At 46.2% G+C, this 20,960-nt stretch overlaps 1 protein-coding gene across 1 annotated transcript in view; it reads right to left on the bottom strand.

The window, feature by feature from the left end:
• Nucleotides 1-20,960, bottom strand: part of axdnd1 (axonemal dynein light chain domain containing 1) — a 248,778-nt gene that overhangs the window by 109,078 nt on the left and 118,740 nt on the right. The window contains exon 16 of the mRNA XM_078561454.1: nucleotides 701-776. Coding sequence (XP_078417580.1) covers nucleotides 701-776 — 76 coding nt within the window. The remainder of the gene's footprint in view (nucleotides 1-700; nucleotides 777-20,960) is intronic.

Here is a 20,960-nt window from a genome sequence, read left to right as displayed (position 1 = left end):
CCCTCTCTCAGTAGGACGTCCCACCTTAGAGAGCTGCCAGTCAATCAAATAACCAGCAACTCTGTAGTCCCAGCAGTGCCACTGGGAGCGTGGTCACTTCAGGGACTAAAGGCAGTCCCACTATAGTGAGGAGCCAGGTAAATTTGAGGTTAGGGATGTCTCTGGGGCCTGCTGACCTGTCCTGGCAAGAGGGGTGAGGGGCCGCGTTCAAGAGGTCAGGGGGGGAGATGACCTTAGGGTATGGGGTGCGAGGCAGTTGCCGCATTGGACCCAGGGGCCCTGCAAAGGAGGTCTGCCCTACCTTGCCGAAGCCAGCCATGCACCTAAAGCTGCCAGGATTCCCACATGTTGTAGGCCTACCCCTGCCACAGGTGAAATACTGCTGACGGTGGGGAGAGGCCACTAATTGGCCGCTGAAGGGCCTCAATAGTTTGAAGGGCGGGCAGGCCACTCGATACCTACCCTGCCCCCTGTAAATTTCAGGCAGGTCAGAGGTGGGCAGGTAGGCCGCAGGAAGTCCACCCTTTGGATTTTACATGCCCCCTGCCTTCAAATCCACCAGCAAGGGACTGTAAAATCCAGCCCTTAGTGTTTGTTGAATGAATCATAATTTTATGAAACAATCACCTTATTTACTGAGTCTGACTGAATCTTAGTGGAAAAACCTGTAAACATTAAATCTTTCAGATGAACCACTCACCTCATGCCAGCCTTTTAGATCATTTCTCAGCTTATACAACATATCTTTAGGAACAGATTTCATTCCCAGAGGACTCCTAAAAATAGAAAATGTCAAAAATATACTGGTGTATTTGAAAATCATGTATAGGCAGTCACAGGCAACATTTGCTGGATAAAATATATTTTTAGTAAGGACTTCACCAAGTATGTTCATTGTGTTATAGAACAAACCAATGCTGAAATGTGTTATGATGTAGAATATAAATTAAACTCATCCTATCTTCTAGCTACAAAACATGTATTTTTATGCTTTTTTTATTTACTACCTGAAAGGTTTTTATTGCAGTATAGGATACATATTTATCAATTGTTAAATCACATACATTGGACAGTATGGATCATGATAATATGCCAGTGTTCCACTCTTAGGCATCCTTTTCTCATTTTTACACTTGCAAATGAGCCCTATAGCTCCCATGAGAGTGCTTGTACTTGTCCAGATATGCAGGTACAGTGTAACCTCTCCAGTCTGGAATGCTTAGGACCAAGGCCTTTCTGGATTTTGGGATTTTCTGGATTATACAATAAAATTAGAATACCTAACTACAAATGAGTAAACCAGATACAAATATTGTTACAAACAATAATATTGTTACAAAGTTTGTAAGATTGTTATGCTTTTGGACTGTCTCTATAATTTAGGGTAAAATAAAGGAATGGTGGGGGTCATGTGACCATTTCTGAATTCTGCTGACAAACCTGAGTGGCTTGGTTGTTCATGGAATTGGGAGGCCCAGGTTGTTATGCTGGGAACAAGGTGAAGGATATTCACACCTCTAAACAACGATCAGACGGGTTGTGCTGATGGTGGATAGGCTGTTAAGTCTCCTAGTCCCATGGAGGTATTAGGAATGTCAGGTTCTATAAACAATTATAGTTAAATCTGTCTATTTAATTCCAAGATAGAATGAAGTTAGGTGCCTCGAGGATAGCTCATTAGCATTTCTATCTGCATACAAGGTCCATGTGACTCACATTGCCATGGAGATGGGTTTTGAGAGGGGAAGAGTCCACAGATGCCACTGTAGGATTGGGTTGGTTTTCCCAAAGATATCACTGAACCTCACAGACTGGATCAGTTTTCAGAATCCAAGCGAGAGACAGCAGAGAGATAGAGGTAGCAAGTTCTCTATCGTCCTCCTTGCAAAATGCGGGTATGAGCTTGCACTAGGATTGAGGAGACCAAGGTTGTGAGGGTTTAAATGAAGCTGCAAGACTTGCCTAGCTTTGGCTAGAGGGAGGGATCTCCAGGGTAACCTACACCATGAAAGTCAGTTCAGGGTTTAGAAATTTCCCACTGGAAAAGGAAAAAAGGAGCTAAAAATCACTTTGGACTGGTTCTTGGGGAATGAAATATCTACTTAAGAGAGAGGGCGAAATTCTCAGAGCCCACTGGTGGCGGGCGTAATAGGTGGCGGCGCAGAAAATATGACGCGACCGGCTTCACAACGTGAAGACAGGTTGCAATTGTAATACATCAGCATATAATTAAAAGGCCTAGTCCCAGGGAGGTATTAGGAATGTCAGGTTCTGTAAACGATTATAGTTAAATCTGTCTATTTAATTCCAAGATAGAATGAAGTTAGGGGTCTAGAGGATAGCTCATTAGCATTTCTACATGCATACAAGGCCCACGTGATTCACATTGTCATGGAGATGGGTTTTGAGAGGGGAAGAGTTCACAGACACCATTGTAGGATCAGGTTGGTTTTCGGAAAGATATCACTGAACCTCACAGATAGGATCAGTTTTCAGAATCCCGCCAGACACTTGGAACCCTGCTGTATCGTCTGTCCACGTCGGCGGGAAAGCAAACTGATGTGTTTCACAACAGCACGCAGACGATGTGCACTTGGAGGCCTTCACTTTGGGGGAGCTGAGGTGAGTGAGCAGCAGCACTCTCCACAGCTTGCCCATTGTTTACAGGCCTCAGGAGTGCCAGGGGTCAGGGCGACTGATGCCTGGCCCTGGAGGTGTCTGCTGTGGGAGGGGGGAGTGTCCGCAGGGCAAGTGCTGGCCAGCCTCGGAGGCAACCATCATCGGTTGGGGAGGGCAGGGTCAAGTACTGCCCTGGCGCTGCATGCCACGCACAGGCAATCGAGGCAGGGTCAGGGTAAGTGAGGGAAGTGGCCACACGTTAGGGACACCTGTATAAACTGACCATGCCTCTGTAACTGAGACAGATCAGGCACAGCCACAGTGATATGATTGGGGTCAGGCTCCTAGCTTGCCCGCCCATGCAAGCAACGCGGAGGCACCAAAGGATCATGAAGCACTCCATACCTTATCCCACCCCCCACCCCCTCCGCCACAGACTTCAAGTCTGCCACTTTATTGGACCATGGAGCAGTTGGACTGCACACATTGTACAATCTCCTTGCCAATGCTGACTATGTAGCAGTCACTGTTGGAGGTGCTCACAGACCCTTGCAATCTCAGCATTCCGGTTGGGACCTGTCTCCCCCATGTCACAGGCTGACATGGCGGCATACTCATCTCTGGCCATCTGAGGGGTGACCACCACTCTCCAGGAAGCATTAAGGGGCGGTCACACAGGGACAGGAAAGGTGCTATGTCTCTCTCCCTCTTTCATGATGCAGGAGGACCACGTCAGGATCATGGATCCTGGTGACCTAGCTGTAAGCCTGACAGTTTACAGAGACTGTAGAAGACTGAGGAGAGAGCGACTAAGGCTCCTGGCACGCAAAGGCAGGAGCAGCAACCTCACGAAGAAGGGGCAGCAGGGGCTCCCACAGATGCTACCTAGGAGCGACAACAAGCCGTGGCTGGTCGGTGCCTAGCAACACCCAGGGTCTATAGACGCTGCCTGCCCTTCCTGCAGATGATTGAGAACCAGTGTTGCCAATTGCGCATGTCTAGGGACCTAGTGGATCACATCTGCTACTTAACGCAGGACTTGGCGCCAAGGAGACATGGAGGGCATCCACTGCCAGTGGCTGTGAAAGTGACCGCGGCGCTCAATTTCTATGCCAGTGGCTCATTTCAGGTGACCTCTGTGGGATTTCACAAGCTTCCACCCACAAATGCATCCATGAGGTCACGGATGCCATCTTCTCCATGGCACATGACTTTGTGCATTTCGTCTAGGACCAGGACAGCCAGGATGAAAGGGCCATTGGATTCGCCATGATCTCGGCATCCGCAAAGTTGCAGGGTGCGATTGACTGCACTCCTGTGGTGTTCAGGTCTCCGTCACTACACTCAGTGGACTTCATCAACCGCAAGGGTTTCCACTCACTGAACGTGCAACTGGTATGTGACCAGCAGAAACGCATCCTGCAGGTGTGTGCATGGTTTCCAGGAAGTGTGCACGATGCTTACATGCTGAGTCACTTGCAGATCCCTGCAGCCTTCCAGGGTCCACAGAGGCCACAGGGTTGGCTCCTTGGGGACAATTGCTATCCACAGAGGCCGTGGCTGATGACACACATGTGGCGGCCTCAGATGGCAGCAGAGCGACGCTATAATGAGGTGCATGCAGCAGCTCACAACTTGCTGGAGCAGACCATCGGGATGCTGAAGATGAGGGTCCAGTGCCTGGACCGGTCTGATGGAGCCCTGCAATACAGTCCGCAGAGGGTGTCACACATCATCATCATCTGCTGTGCCCGTTACAACCTGGCACTCCAACGGGGGAGACGAGCTGGCTGAGGAGGAGATGGAAGAGCTGGAGGTTTCGTTGGATGAGGAGGACGCCGATGGGGAGGAGGGTGAGGGGGTCCTCAGTGGTGACGATGAGATGGATGAGGCTCTCGCACTGGCTAAACGAGGCAGGTGCCCTCGGGAGGCCCTCATAACTGCCAGGTTTGTGGAGGATGATGACGGCATGTAGTGAGATGCCCCCATGGATCCTCAAATCGCAGTTGTGAATGTTTGACTCCAGTCTGGCTTATGGCAGAGTCAATACCCTCTGTGAGAATGCTCCTGTCATGGAGATGAAGTGGAGGCACTAACAGTCACTTGGTAGCAAGAGATGATGACAACATGCAGTGAGGACACTCCACAGATCTTCACATAGCCTCTGAGAATGACTGACTCCTGTCTGGCCGAGGGCAGCTCGCTTGCGCTCCATGATCAGGGCCATCTCAGACGCAGCCATAAAACTTTAGATGCATCTGATGCTGTGTTCGCCTTCGGCACCTCAGCCCTTCAGGTGCACAGCATCACAGGTTGCAGATGCTAGTGTGATGGGGGCCAGCCCCACCTTAAAGGTGCTGAGAGCACAGAGAAAGAGTAAAATGGAGTCCTACCTGCTGACGAAATTGGTGGGTTTTCATGCCGTATTGCCCTAAGCCCACCTCATTATTTATTTACTCTCACGAAACATGCCATTTCCATGGCGGGCAGACTCTCATTCGCCCGCCTGCCATCACCCTGCTGTTGCATCCCGTCGGCCGCCATGTATAAAAGGCAACCTCCAGCAAAGCGCTCATCACCACCAGTTCACCACCGCTGCCTGGGAGACATGGCCGGCAAAGGAAAAAAGACTGCAGCCCCCTGCTTCAACGATGGGTCCCTCGAGCGACTGCTGGATGATGTGGAGGCCTGCTGGGATGTGCTCTACCCCCGTTCTAGCCGCAGGATGAACAGCAAAGTTACCAACTTGGCTTGGGAGGTGGCGGCAGCGGTGGTCAGCGCAAACGCCATGCAGGAGGACAGCCACCCTGTGCCGCAAAAGGATGAATGATCTCCTCCGTTCCATCAGGGTAAGTCACTCTTTTCATCACTTCCAATGACAATGATGACAACATGCACTCCACAGATCTTCACATAGCCTCTGAGAATGACTGACTCCTGTCTGGCCGAGGGCAGATCGCTTGCACTCCATGATCAGGGCCATCTCAGACGTAGCCATAAAACTTTAGATGCATCTGATGCTGTGTTCGCCTTCAGCACCTCAGCCCTTCAGGTGCACACATCACAGGTTGCAGATGCTGGTGTGATGGGGGCTAGCCCCACCTTAAAGGTGCTGAGAGCACAGAGAGAGAATGAGAGAACTCTGAGGCGTCTGCCTACTACATTCTGGCAGCAATGACCAGGACCACTGAGGTGCAGGCATCAGTAATGTTTCCAGGGAGTGTGAGGCTAGACCATCACTATGGTCTGAAGGCTGCACAGAGCACAGGGAAGAGGCGCTGGACTGAGACACTTGCCTTTTACCTTGTCCAGAAAGGTTTCACTTCTGAGTGACAAGAACACTGCTCATCAGAACAAGGAGCCACAGACAAGGAGACATTCTTAGGAGTTTATTGACGATAGTGAACAGAAAGTAGAAGTGATCAACACACATACCCAGGCTATGCAACTATTTTTACTTAACTTTCCTAGCCCTGCCATCTTGGTGCTCCCCAGACATCCACAGCAGAGGTGCAGGCAGCCTGCTGACTGTGACGCCCTGTCTGTGATGACTTTGGCGGGCATCCTCTAGAAGGCTGAGACTTGGTGGGCCCTGGCCTGCTTTCAGGGTCCTGCTGTGTGGCAGTGGCACCCTCCTCAGCCTGTGAAGCTAGAGCTGTGGATCACAAATCAGATTCGGTTGGGTCGGTCACTCCCAGAGTCACCTGGGTGGATGGCCCCAATGGGTGCCCGAGGGCCCCTGGCTGACTTTGTGAGCGGAAGGGGTTGTTGGAGTGAGATTCAGCTGCCCAGCACCCCTCTCGCAAACACACTGTTGGAGGCTAACTATGGCATCAGCGATGGAGTTCAGCCAGCGCAGCAGTAACGTCCTGGTCCAAGATCACCATGGTGTTGACCTCTGTGCGTTGCAAAGCCGGCGCTATCACCTCAGCCTGAAGACGGACAGACTCCTCCATCGTGCCTTGCAAGCTGAGGAATGCAGCGGACATCCCTTGCTGATGTTCCCCAGCTTGCCTTTGCAGCTCCATCAACTGTGATGTGACTGAGTCCAGGGGCTCGTCATCTGACTCGGACTCAAAAACATTCTGGCCTCCAGCAGTCCTCCGAGTGCCAGGGACCTGGGAAGTCCCTGCCTCCGCCTGCTGTGGATCAGAAAGTACGATGTGCTCACCAGATTGTGATCCCGTGGCCAATCTAAAGCTAGGTCCCACTGAGGCGTGTGTCTCTGCGCTGGTGGAGGGTACGGATGAGTGCTGTGATGGTACTTTAGGGAGGGTGCTTTCAGATTCCTCTTCAGAGATTTCTTTGGGGCTTGATTGGAGGACGTGGGTCATGGACTCTGTCGGCTGTTTGGCAGATGTGCCTGCGAAAGTAAGGGAAGATAATTAGTGCATGGCGGTGGCCTGTGACAGAGGACACATCACTCATAGCATGGTTGTCTGATGGGTGTTGCACTGCTGGATCCTCACTTGTTAGAGCAGCGCAACCTCACCATCAGCACAGGACCGGTCCCGGACATCGCCGGCCAGCTGGATGGCGCCATTTTCGAATTCTATCAGAACTTTGATCTCGGGCATCCCTCCACCTTTCTGCGACCTTTCCCTGCTGTCGTGTGCACGTTTGTCCTGCATGGATAGAGATAGGGAGAGTATCAGGATGTCTGTTGGGCCAGATAATAAGTGTGCCTGGCCTGTGTAGGTGGTGAGTGGTCCCGTAGACGGGATGAGGATAATGATAGTGTGTGTGAAAGAGTGAATGGTGATGTCCATTGCACTGGCAGTGAGTGAGGGCCCTGTGGATGTGTGATGGGTTTGTGAATGCGCGAGTTGGAAGTGATGAAAAGAGTGACTTACCCTGATGGAACGGAGGAGATCATTCATCCTTTTGCGACACAGGGTGGCTGTCCTCCTCTGCATGGCGTTTGCGCTGACCACCGCTGCCACCATCTCCCAAGCCAAGTTGGTAACTTTGCTGCCCATCCTGCGGCTAGAACGGGGGTAAAGCACATCTCAGCAGGCCTCCACATCATCCAGCAGTCACTCGAGGGACCCATCGTTGAAGCAGGGGGCTGCAGTCTTTTTTCCTTTGCTGGCCATCTCTCCCGGGCAGCGGTGGTGAACTGGTGGTGATGAGCGCTTTGCTGGCGTCTGCCTTTTATACATGGCGGCCGACGGGATGCAACAGCAGGGTGACAGCAGGTGGGCGAATGAGAGTCTGCCCGCCATGGAAATGGCATGTTTCGTGAGAGTAAATAAATAATGAGGCGGGCTTGGGACAATATGGCATGAAAACCCGCCAATTTCGTCAGCAGGTAGGACTCCATTTTACCCGCCCACTGCCACACTTAGTGAAAATCTGAGAAAATTCCACCTAGAGTAAAGTATAACTGTGACAAGGGAATTTTTGGTCATTGTAAAAGCTAAATGAGCCCCTATGCTGCCTCCTTTGGTGAATGTCTTCTCTCCTCCAATCATCCAGTTAATCCACTTTTGTCTCATACTTTTTTTGAAGGGCTTGTTCAGAGAGACATCCAATGGTTGAACAAGGCTGGCTGGCCAACCAGGGATCACTAGAATATCACTGTTTTGCAATCAAACTTCAGCAACAACATTATTGACAAGTTGTGATCTGAACATGCCCCAGATGCAAAGACTTTTTCTTTACGTAATCCTCCTGATCAGATACTGCAAATTTTCCTCAGACATATTTTCAAGCCACCTTCATTCATTCATCCTTCAATGTGAACGTGGATGATGACTTCTTTTGGGAATTGCTGTTTTGGGAGAGTCATTCTCTTGAATATCGCCAATGGTTTAAGTTTTGTCCCATCGGACATACATGATGGCACAACAATGAATCTACTCTCTTCATGGCCGTGGTCTTTATTTTAAATTCATTCATGGGATTTGGGCATCACTGGCTTGGCCAGCATTTATTGCCCATCCTTCATTGCCCTTGAGAAGGTATTGAAGTGCTGCCTTCTTGAACCATTGCAGTCTGTGTGTTATAGGAACACTCACAGTGCTGTTACAAAGGGAGTTCCAGGATTTTAACGCAGCGACAGTAAAGGAATGGCAACATGGTTCCAAGTCAGGATGGTGTGTGACTTGTAGGGGAACTTGGAGATGGTGGTGTTCCTATGCATTTGCTGCCCTTGTCCTTCTAGGTGATAGAGTTCGTGGGTTTGGAAGGTGCTGTCCAAGGAGCCTTGGTGAGTTGCTGCAGTGCGTCTTGTAGATTGTACACATGGTTGCCACTTTCTGTCAGTGGTGGAAGGAGTGAATGTTTAAGATGGTGGATGGGTGCCAGTCAACTGGGCTGCTTTGTCCTGGGTAGTGTCGAGTTTCTTAAGTGTTGTTGGAGCTGCACTCAACCAGGCAATTCAAGAGTATTCCACCACGCTCCTGCCTTGTGCCTTGTAGATGGTGGACAAGCTTTGGGGAGTCAGGAGGTGAGTTACTTTCTGCAGAATTCCCAGCCTCTGCTGCTCTTCCATCCACAGTATTTATATGGTTGGTCCAGTGCAGTTTCTGGTCAATGGTAACCCCCACGCTGTTGATAGTGGGGGATTCAGTGATGGTACTGCCATTGAATGTCAAGGGGAGATAGTTAGATTCTCTCTTGTTGGAGATGGCTATTGCCTGGCACTTGTGTGGAATGAATATTACACGCCATTTATCAGTCCAAGTCTGGATATTGTGCAGGTCTTACTGCATATGGATACGGACTGCTTCAGTGTCTGAGGAGTTGCAAATGGTACTGAACAATGTGCAAATCATCTCTTCTTATTTTGGAGGGATGGTCAATGATGAAACAGCTGAAGATAGTTGGACCTAGGACACTGCCATTAGGAACCGTTGCAGCACTATCTGGGGATGAAGACGGTTGACCTCCAACAACCACAATCATCTTCCTTTCTACTAAGTATGACCACAACCAGTGGAGCGTTTTCCCCGATTCCCATTGACTTCAGTTTTGCTAGGGTTTGTTGATGCAACACTCAGTCAAATGCTGCCTTGCCGTCAAGGGCACGCACCTCTTGAGTTCAGCTCTTTTGTCCACGTTTGGACCATGGCTGTAATGAGGTCAGGAGCTGAGTGGCCCTGGCGGAACCCAAATTGAGTGTCAGTGAGCAGGTTATTGCTCAGTGCTATTAAACGACACTTACTATCAACAACACCTGCCATCACTTTGCTGATGATGTATGGGGTGGGGTGATGGGGTGGTAATTGGCTAGGTTGGATTTGTCCTGATTTTTGTGGTAGGACATACCCAATTTTCCACACTGCCGGGTAGATGCCAGTATTGTAGCTGTACTGGAAAAGCTTGGCTAGGGGCATGGCTCATTCTGGAGCACAAGTTGTTAGGAAATAGAGATAGTTTAATTAAGTTATATTTGTATTGTGGGTGTTAGGAATGAGTTTTAGCTTTAATGTTCAACTTTGATTTGTATTTCTGTATTTTTGGCGTTAAGGAAAGGTCAAGTTGAGTTTTCGTTTCATTTTAAAAGGCGCCTGCATTTCTAATGAGAGTTTTATGACTGTTGCAGTTAAACAAAGTTAAACAAGTTAAACAAACATGAGTAGAGAAACTGAGCTGTTGCCTAGAAACAGGGGTCCAGAGAGGCAGGTGCATTCCACAAACACACGCAGAAGAAATTAGAAACAGCAATTTGATTTGGAAGCTGTTTGAGTTAGTTAGTTTTGAAAGTAGCTGCCAGGAGAGACTAGAGCAAAGTGGACAGATAGCTAGTCCCAAGCTAAAGAAAAAAACCCAAAATCCAGGGGAGTGGAACAGGAGTGAGACTTAAAAAAGACCTTCTAGTCAAAGGAATGACAGGAACCTGGAAAAGGTCCTGTTCAGTGAAGTTAAGAGTGAGGGGCAGAGAGAAAGGCTCCAAGCTTCAGATTTAAAGAGACAAAATCTGCAGAAAGCAGATTTAAAGCGAGAACAGTTTGCACGTGGCCTGAAAGTCCAAAGAGGCAACTGAAGTTCTGTAACTCTTTGCTATGGGCATGTGAAGCAGTGGTATACTGTTGACAGCTGAGTCAATGAGAGAGAGTGCGTGGAAGAAAACTTGAACGCATGTGGTGACCCGGGGAGAGGAACATCGGAAGGCGAGTTTGAAACCCTAGAGGTGAAACCTTGCAGAAAGCGTCTGAGAGAAAGCATCAGTTTGGGAGGAGATACCAAAGCGAGTTCTTGGAGAGTGGAGATTGTCTTTCACATGAGGGTTTCCAGAGTTCAATGAGGCTGATTGGCTCCCAGTGTGACAAGCATCTGCGGGGGTGGTTGGGGGTGGGGGGGGGGGTGTGGAATTGAGGAGAGAGCCATAGCATCTGGTTGAGGTGGCAGCTGTCACTTGGTTTCAGAGTGTGGTGTACCTGACTACAGATCGCCAATTGGTTTACATGGGCTGTGTGCTCACTGTGAACATTAGAGTATAAGATAGTTTTTGTAACTTGTGCTATCCTTACAAATCTGTATATATCTGTAAAGGTATAGTTGTGGGTGTAGTATTGTAATATAGTTCATCTTTTCTTGTTGAATAAATGTTTTATTCTTTTGTTAAAAGTTCATCAGCTGACTCCTGTGAATCTGTTCAGTAGCTACTCTCCACGTATCTAAACAAACAAATAAAAGTTAGGATCTATAAAGCTGGGTTCCACCCTAGGATCAGGCTTGTTCAGTCATGACCTCAGCTGGGGATCATAAAGTCTTCAGTTCTATTGCTGGAAAGTTGTCAGGGCCCATAGCCTTTGCTGTATCCAGTGCCTTCAGCCATTTCTTGTTATCACATGGAGTGAGTTAAATTGGCTGAAGATTGGCATCTATGACGCTGGGGACCTCAGCAGGAGGCCAAGATGGATCATGCACCCAGCACTTCTGGCAAAAGATGGCCACAAATGCTTCAGTCTTGTCTTTTGCACTGATGTGCTGAGCTCCCCCATCATTAAGGATGGGGAAAATTTGTAGAGCCTCCTCCTCCAGTTAGTTGTTTAATTGTGCACCACCATTCACGACTGGATGTGACAGGACTGCAGAGCTTAGATCTGATCCATTTGTGAGATCACTTTAGTGTTTGGCATGCAAGTAACCCTGTGCTGTAGCTTCACCAGGTTGACATCTCATTTTTAGGTATGTCTGGCATACTCCTATTGCTGTTCCTGGCATGCCTTCCTGCACTCTTCGTTGAACCAGGGTGATCCCCAGCTTGATGGTAATGGTAATGTGGGGGATACTCTAAACCATGAGGTCACAGATTCTGGTTGTATATAATTCTGCTACAGCTGATGGCCCACAGCACCTCATGGATGCCCAGTTTTGAGTTGCTAGATCGTATCGAAATCTGTCACATTTAGCAGAGTGGTAGTGCCACACAACACGATGAAGGATCTCATCAATGTAAAGACCAGATTTCGTCTCCACAAGGACTGTGCGATGGTCACTCTTACCAATACTGTCATGGACAGATGCATCTGCAACAGGTATAATCATGAGATAAAGTCAATTAGGCTTTTCTCTCTTGTTGGTTCCCTCAGCACCTGCCGAAGAACCAGTCTAGGCCTCTAGACTTTAACCCTTTAAGCCTCGGCCAACTCAGGCTGTATTGGTGCTATCAAGCCATTGGAGTCCCCCACCCAGAACACATTCTGTGTCCTTGCCACACTGAGTGCTTCCTCTAAGTGGTGTTCAACATGGAGGAGTAGATTCATCAACTGAAGGCAATGGTAGGTGGTAACTAGCAGGAGGTTTCCTTGCCTATGTTTGACCTGATGCCTTGGGACTTCATGGGGTCCAGAATCGATGTTGAGGACTGGGTGTGCCATTGTTCTTTCCAGTGCCTAGTTCAACGCCGGGTGATCCACCCCCATTCATTCCTTTTAGACTTTGTAGAAGTTTGATATAACTGAGTGGCTTGCTAGGCCATTTCAGAGGGCTTTTAGTTGTAAGTCTGGAGTCACATGTAGGCCAGACCAGGTAAGGATGACAAATTTTCTTCCCTAGCTAGACATTAGGCTTTTGTAATGACAATTGACAATGGTTTCATGGTCTAGCTTTTAATTCCAGATCTATTAATTGAATTCAAATTCCACCAGCTGCTGTGGTCAGGATTTGAACCCATGTCCCCAAAGAATTAGCCAGGGCCTTTGGATTACTAGTCCTGTGACTTTACCACCTTCCCCCAGTGTCTTCACTAACACTGTTTATCTCCAGCTTTGCTCATTATTTGACTAGCTGGCATGCCAAAGTTCATGGGACTCTCATCCACATTCCCATTACAGGTCAATCTGTATCCATTTTTTTGTTGATGTTTGATTATAAACCACTGAAATGTGATAAACCTATCATCAAGTTCTGCTGGGAGATACTGTGAAATCTTCATCTTCTGTCACAGTACAAAATGGTTTCTCTTCATAAACCTGGTACACCATCCACGGCTGGCTTTGAAATCTGCAATGCCTAATTTTCTTGCTGCTTTCAACGTGAAGGTCGGATAGATCCTCGAGAAACTGAGAGTCCATTCTGGCAATTTTCATTAATGTATTTTGCAACTTAATTTTCCAACTGTGGCCACATGCTAGGCTTTCCTCTGATGCACATTTACTCTTAGGCATCTACCTAAGCTGTAAAGAGAGCTTCCTCGATTTCTAATGTTCTTTTCCAATATCTTGAATTCTCTAGCTGCTGCACGATTGTCTGCTCTGCAATTTCAAAGGCTTTAAGTTTGAACTGAGCTGTATATCTGCCATTCCTTCTTGATACCATGTTGCCACATTAGAGGGCGGGATTGGCAACGTGGTATCAAGCAGGTATCGGGGTGGGAATACAGCACACACCAGTGAGGTAGTAGCCTTGACATCACATGTTGACGTGCGTAGACATGAGGATCTGAAAAGCCATCTTCAATAGTGTGCCTCCATCGTCAATCTGGTTGCAGCACCACAAATGGTGAGTCTGTGAATTGCAGTGCCAGTAGAAAGAAGCTCCAGACTATTGGTGTTTCCTGATTTTGGAGTTCTAAACTGGAGACATTACAGTGAAATTTAATATTGTGCCCAGGGATCAAATAGTTTATTTTATCACATTCCATTATGGATTATTGTTTTGAAAGGTCAGGATAAAGACTACGTTAAATCTTGACTTGGGTGTAACTGCCAAGAGTCATGCCTAGCAGACATGAGAATATTTCAAAATGGCTGCCACTGATTGCCTAACATTTGGAACTGCAAGTTGGCCAAGCTTCTGGAAACTTCTGAAAGTGAATTGCATTGACCACATCCTTGTGGAACGACACACCTGCCATTGTCAAGACTCACCCCAAAACAGCATGGACAACGAAGCCTCAGACATCCTGTCTCCAGAACTGCCAGTCAACAAAGGGGAGCTATCAAAACTGATTATGCTCAAAGAAGTGCTAAGAACTTCTATCTGCCTCCATTGTATGTCGATAGTTTTGACCATGGGAGGTGGAAGCTACTTTGTTAATATAAACTGACTGATTGTTTTCTGTCGTGTATTAATGGCCAGCTATCATCTTTTCCAAAACTCCTTTTCTGAAAGCCTTAACTACAAGTCTTGCTTGCCTGCAGGACAGACAGAGCACTGAAGAGTGCAGACGCAACATCGCTGCAGAAACCTGGCTATTAACATCTAGCCTTTTTAATCAAGCCACAAGGTTTAATGTTTAAAGCCTGCTCAAAACCTGTTCTCCAAAAGATTCTACATTTGCCTGGAAAGCAAACTGGCCCTCTGGCAACAAGTATTTATCTAGGCTGCTTTTCTCAATTTGCCACACATCCCTTATTCCAGAGAAAACTTCACAAAATGCCATCTTCAGCTACCTGGAGATTTGCTGGACTTACTCCCGAGTGAAAGAACCCCTCTCACTGGACTCTGATATTCACGTGAACTATCTCTGGTTTTAATACTTGCAGATGTAAAACTCCTTTCTCTTACTGTATTCTTTCCTGTGTGTATGGTGTGTGTACATATTACTGACAAACCTTTTCTGAGATAGTGTGTGTGAATAAATAATGTTCCTGGTTTAAAAATCCAATAAAGTCTGCTGCTAGTGACTTTGTAAAACAACTGATTACCCAAAAAGGGGGTTTGGGAAGCACAGCTCAGCCTTATCAAAAGTAAACCACTCTAATTATGTACAGAGGGTTAGAAGAATTAGGGAGTTCAGCATGTCTCTCGCCCCTCTCCATAATACAGGTAACAAGAAAAGAACAAACAAACAGCAGTGACACAACATATATTTTTACAGTAATTATTAGGCTTCACAAGCTTCTGCAATATAATATTCTTAGGTTGCAGGTCACTCTCTATCAATGCTACCTGACCTATCTTCCTTTGTGCATGTTCTTTGGTTATATTATTCATAAAGAAATAGGAAATAATTATGATGCGAATGTACATCCGGGGTGCCACATTTTACTGCTGCACTGCAATCAAATGCCGAGTAACAATGTATCAGTCCACCAGCCACGTGGTGAGATGCAAGAAATGCACTTGATGAAGCTCCAACATTTTTAAGTCTAAAGTGTGATTATTTCTAACTTATTGGGAACCAGAAGACATAACATGCTGGCAGTGGTTGTCTGTGAGTAATAACCCAAACATTTGTAAACAAATTTAATGCTGAATTGGATTGAAAGATCAACCCAAATTAGTGCCAGAGAGAGAAAAATTAAGTGAATCATACGAAAACAAAATGACTGCCATAGCAATAAATACACAATTTCAGCCCATGATGAATTGGGAGACTGATGATTTTTTAGAGGCATTTGAGAAGCTTAAACAAAAGTGCATACTGACTTCCAGTAACTTTCCAAAAGGCATAAGTGAAGAGGAAAGTGTCAGCTACATCCTTTGTGGGCAATAAGAGGTGCACAGTTAGTGAGAGGAGACTTCAGCCTGAGTGAGACAGAGACCAAGTGAGTATATTTGGGAATTTGGTTCAATGTGAGAATTCGGAGCATAGGGGGAAAGAGGTGCTTTGTGTAAGGTTTACTGCAAGAAGTAGTGTGGTGAGTGAGGAATTTGGTGAAGGGAGGGGAGGAGGTGCTTTTTTCTTCTACTTTTTTGCAGCCTACACTATTTGATTTCCACTTTAGTGCAGAAGGAGCAGGTAAACCAGCAAGTGGTATTAGTTTAGTCAGTTTTGTAAGTACTGTATTGTTTTATCAGTATTGTAAAGTTTACTGGCAGTGCCAAAACCTATTGGGAGGTGTAGGCTTTGTTAATTATAATTAATTAATTAGCCATTATTAATTAATTAACACATATTGGAAATGTCAGGGCAGGTAATGTGCTGCGATGGCAGGATGTGGGAGCTTCTGAATACCGGTGTGACCCAGGGCAAACACATCTGCAGTAAATGTTTGCAGCTGCAGGAACTTCGGCATCAAGTTATTGAGCTGGAGGCTGAGCTGCAGACACTGTGGCAGATCAGGGAAAGGGAAAGTTACCTGGGCACTTTATTCCAAGAGGCCATTAGGATAGAGTCTTCTGATTTGGTCAGTGGTCAGGGACAGGAGGGTGTGACTGCAAGTGAGGTAGGCAAGGGGACCCAGAGGGCAGGAGTGCAGAAGCCTCAATCCTTGCAATTGTCCAACAAGTTTGAGGTTTTTTCAGCTTGTTTAGATAAGAGTGGGGGCTGCAGAGTGGATGAGCTCACTGGCCATGGCACCCTGGTACAGGAAGCCATTCAAGTGGGGGGAGTTACAAGGAGTGTAGTGGTAATAGGGGACAGTATAGTCAGAGGGATTGACACCGTTCTCTGCAGCAAAGAGCGTGAGTCCAGACGGCTGTGTTGCCTATCCAATGGCCAGAGTTCGGGACATCTGCTCGGGGCTGGAGAGGAGCTCGCAGTGGGAGGGGGAGGACCCAGTCATTGTGGTCCATGTTGGTACCAATGACATGGGCAGGGCAAAGGAGGAGGCTCTACATCATCAGTATGAGAAGCTTGGCACCAGATTAAGAAGCAGAACCTCAAAGGTCATTATCTCTGTATTATTACTGAGCCACGGGCAAATTGGCATAGGACAAATCAGATTAGGGAGGTAAATGCATGGTTCAAAGCCTGGTGTGGGTGACGTGGGTTGTGGTTCATGGGGCATTGGCACCAATACTGGGGAAAGTGGGATCCATACCGTTGGGATGGTCTACACCTGAATCGTGCTGGGACTGGTGTTCTTGTGAGCCGCATAACTAAAGGAGGTAGAGAGGGTTTTAAAGTAAGTAGTAGGAGCAAGGGTGCTAATTTCGGAGGATGTGGTAAATCAAAGAGTAGAGACAAGGCAAAAGAGAAAGGTATTATTATGGAAAATAAAAAAATAGACCGTGACAGGAAGGGATAGAGAGTACAAATCTAACAGTAAATCAACAGATAAGACTAGAGGTTATATAAAGAATAAAACTAAAGGCTCTATATCTGAATGTACAAAGCATTCGAAACAAAACAGCTGAACTGAGAGCGCACATATAAATAAATAAGTACGATTTGATAGCCTTTACAGAAATATGGGTCCAGGAGGACATGGATTGGGACCTGAATATTAAAGGATATAGGACATTTAGGAAGGACAGCAACAGGGGAAAAGGTGGAGGGGTGGCTCTGTTAGTTAATGATGGTATTAGCACAATATAGAGGGATGACCTAAGTTCAGGAAACCAGGATGTGGAAACGGTTTGGGTAGAGTTGACAAATGGTAAAGCCAAAAAGTCACTTGTGGCAGTCGTGTACAGACCCTCTAATCGTAACTACAAATAGTAGGATGGAGCATAAAGGAAGAAATAATGGGAGCCTGTCAGAAAGGCACAGCGGTAATCATGGGAGATTTTAAATCTACATATAGACTGAAAAAGTCTAAATGAAGAGTTCATAGAATGTTTCCAGGATAGTTTCTTAGAACAGCATGTTCTGGAGCCAACCAGAGAACAGGCTATACTAGACCTGGTATTGTGCAATGAGATGAGATTAATTAATGATCTCATAGTGAAGGTGCCCCCAAGTAGCAGCGACCATAATATGATTGAATTTTACATTCAGTTTGAGGGAGAGAGGAGCGGGTCCGAGACTATGTTCTTAAACTTAAATAAGGGAAATTATGAGGGCATGAAAGCAGAGCTGGCTAAAGTGAATTGGCATAGTAGGTTGGGATAGGTCAATAGAGTTGCAGCAGCAAATATTTAAGGGGCTATTTCAGAATACACAGAATAAATACATTCCAACGAATAAGAAAAAGTCCAAGGGATGGCACATCATCCGTGGTTAACTAGAAAGGTTAAAGATAGTATCAAACTTAAAGAAAATGTATATAATTGTGCAAAGATAGGTGGAAGCCCAGAGGATTGGGCAGAATATAAGGAACAGCAAAGGATAACTAAAAGATTAAGAAGGAGCGAAAAATTAGAATATGAGAGAAAGCTAGCCAGAAATATAAAAACAGATAGTAAGAGTTTCTATAAATATTTTAAAAAGAAATGAGTTAACAAAGTGAGCATTGGTCCTATAGAAAGTGAGTCTGTAGAATTGATAATGGAAAACAAGGATATGGCAGATGAATTGAACAAGTATTTTTGCATCAGTCTTCACTGTAGAGGATACAAGTGACATCTCAGAAGCATCTATAAATCAGGAAATGGGAGGGAGGGAGGTACTCAGGAATATTACAATCACCAGAGAAGGGGTACTGTTGATGCTGCGGACTGACAAGTACCCGAAGTCCTGATGGACTTCATCCTAGGGTCTTAAAAGAAATGGCCAGTGAGATAGTTGTTGCACTGCTTTTAGTTTCCTGAAGCTTCCTAAATTGGTCCCATTAGATTGGAAGATAACAAATGTAACTCCATTATTCAAAAAGGGAGGGAGACAGAAAGCATGAAACTACAGGCCAGTTAGCCTAACATCTGTCATAGGGAAAATGTTAGAAGCTATTATTAAAGAAGCTATAGCAGGGCACTTGGTTAAGTTCAAGGTAATCAGACAGAGTCAACATGGTTTTGTAGAAGGGAAATCAGGTTTGACCAACTTATTGGAGTTCTTTGAGGAAGTAACATGTGCTGTGCATAAAGGGGAACCGGTGGATGTACTGTACTTAGATTTCCAGAAGGCATTTGATAAAGTGCCACATCAAAGGTTATTGCAGAAAATAAAAGCTGAGGACGTAGGGGGTAACATGTTGGCATGGATAGAAGATTGACTGGCTAACAGGAAGCAGAGAGTAGGCATAAATGGGAAAATATGAAATTGTCCATTTTAGCAGGAAGAATAAAAGAGAAGCATATCATCTAAATGGTGAGAGACTGCAGAGCTTTGAGATGCAGAGGGGTCTGGGTGTCTTAGTGCATGAATCGCAAAAGGCTGGTTTGCAGGTACAGAAAGTAATTAGGAAAGCTAATAGAATGTTATCATTTATTGCAAGGGAATTGAATGCAAAAGTAGGGAGGTTATGCTTTAGTTATACAGAGCACTAGTGAGACCACATCTGGAGTACTGTGTACAGTACTGGTCACCTTATATAAGGAAAGATGTAAATGCATTGGAAGCAGTTCAGAGAAAGTTTACCAGACTTATACCTGGAATGGGTGGGTTGTCTTATGAGGAAAGGTTGGACAGGCTAGGCTTGTGTATCCGTTGAAGTTTAGAAAAGTAAGAGGCAACTTCAATGAAACCTTTAAAGTCCTGAGTGGTCTTGACAGGGGGGATGTGGAGAGGATGTTTCCTCTTATGGGAGAATCTAGAACTAGGGGTCACTGTTTAAAAATAAGGGGGCGCCGATTTAAAACGGAGATGAGGCGAAATTTTTTCTCTCAGAGGGTCGTGTGTCTTTGGAACTCTTCCTGAAAAGGCGGTGGAAGCAGAGTATTTGAATATTGTTAAGGCAGAGGTGGATAGATTCTTGGTAAGCAAGGGGGTGATAAGTTATTGGGGGTAGGCGGGGTGCAGATTTGAGGTTACCTCAGATAAGCCATGATCTTATTAAATGGCGGAGCAGACCCAAGGGGCCGAATGGCTTACTTTTGCTCCTCCTTTGTATGGGCAGGACAAAAATAGTTAAATTTATTTAATAGCAGGGAGCTGAGTGTAGACAAAAGTTTTGGAGTATTCAGCACACATCTCCAGCCAAAGTCAAATCATCATATCTACCGAAATGAATTTCAAGACCTGAGGCAGGGATCAGGAAAGCCTGTTGAAAATTTCTTAACAACATTGAAAAATGCAGTCAGAAAATGTAAATTTAAGAACACGGAGGAAAGGCTCAGTACAAAAAGGTTTAATTAGAAAGAACAAGTTCACAATATCGAAGGCTGAAGACACTGTCAGGGGACATGAAGCCATGCGTTGACAGATGAAGAGGCTGAATACCCAAATGGCTTACTTTCAGTTAAATCAAGTAAAAGACAGCATTGTTGATGCAGTGAAACAGCAACAAAAGAATGCACACCAGACAGGAAAATATACAAGAGCTGTGGACAACCACACGAGTTCACAGACAGAAGGAACTGTCCAACATACAGATCAAACTGCAGAGCTCATGGAAGGCCAAATCAATGGAAAAAGATGTGCAGAACAAAGAAAAAAGATGGTAAGCCTATCAAATAGCATGTCCCAGCTGCTTTTCGCAATGGGCAAGGTACAGACCGTATCCGACCAGCTCGTGCTTGCAAAACTCAAAACACAGCGTCCAACATCAGATGTGATTCCACGATTGGACAACATTTGCTAAATAATCTTCAGTGTGCTAAGAACTACGCTGACAACCAATTTAAGATTGTTAGCCAGGCTTGCAGAGTGGCGCATTTACGTGATCTGGAAGCTACATATATTAATACACAGGGCCCTGTTCTTTGCAGGCAGAAAGATCACAAACACACATTATGACTGTTTCAGCCTATAGACTATAACAGAAGATCAGGGCAGTTCGGCCACATGGGATGCCCATCCTGTAACATGTGGGAAGCTGTGGCTACTTCCCCTGGTTTAGACGACCACACATGCAGGAAGTGTGACCAGCTGCAGAAATTTGAGCTCCAGGTTTCAGAACTCAAGCAATGGCTGGAGTCACTGTGGCACATCTGCAAGGCTGAGAACAATATGGATAGCACGTTTAGAGATGTGGTCACAGCACAGGTTAAGAGAGAGCAGGCAAAGCAGGAATGGGTAACAGCCAGACAATCTAGGAGGACCAGGCAGGTAGTGCAGGAGTTCCCTGAGTTCATCTCGCTCACTAACTGGTTTTCCATTTTGGATCCTGGTGGGGGCAATGGTTCCTCAGAGGAGCGCAGCCAGAGCCAAGCCCGTGGCACCATGCGTAGCTCAGATGCAC

The sequence above is a fragment of the Cetorhinus maximus genome, chromosome 17, assembly GCF_964194155.1.
Source record: "Cetorhinus maximus chromosome 17, sCetMax3.hap1.1, whole genome shotgun sequence".
Taxonomy (NCBI): Eukaryota; Metazoa; Chordata; class Chondrichthyes; order Lamniformes; family Cetorhinidae; genus Cetorhinus; species Cetorhinus maximus.
Note: the sequence above shows the minus strand (reverse complement) of the source record. Positions and strands in the feature narration are given on the sequence as shown.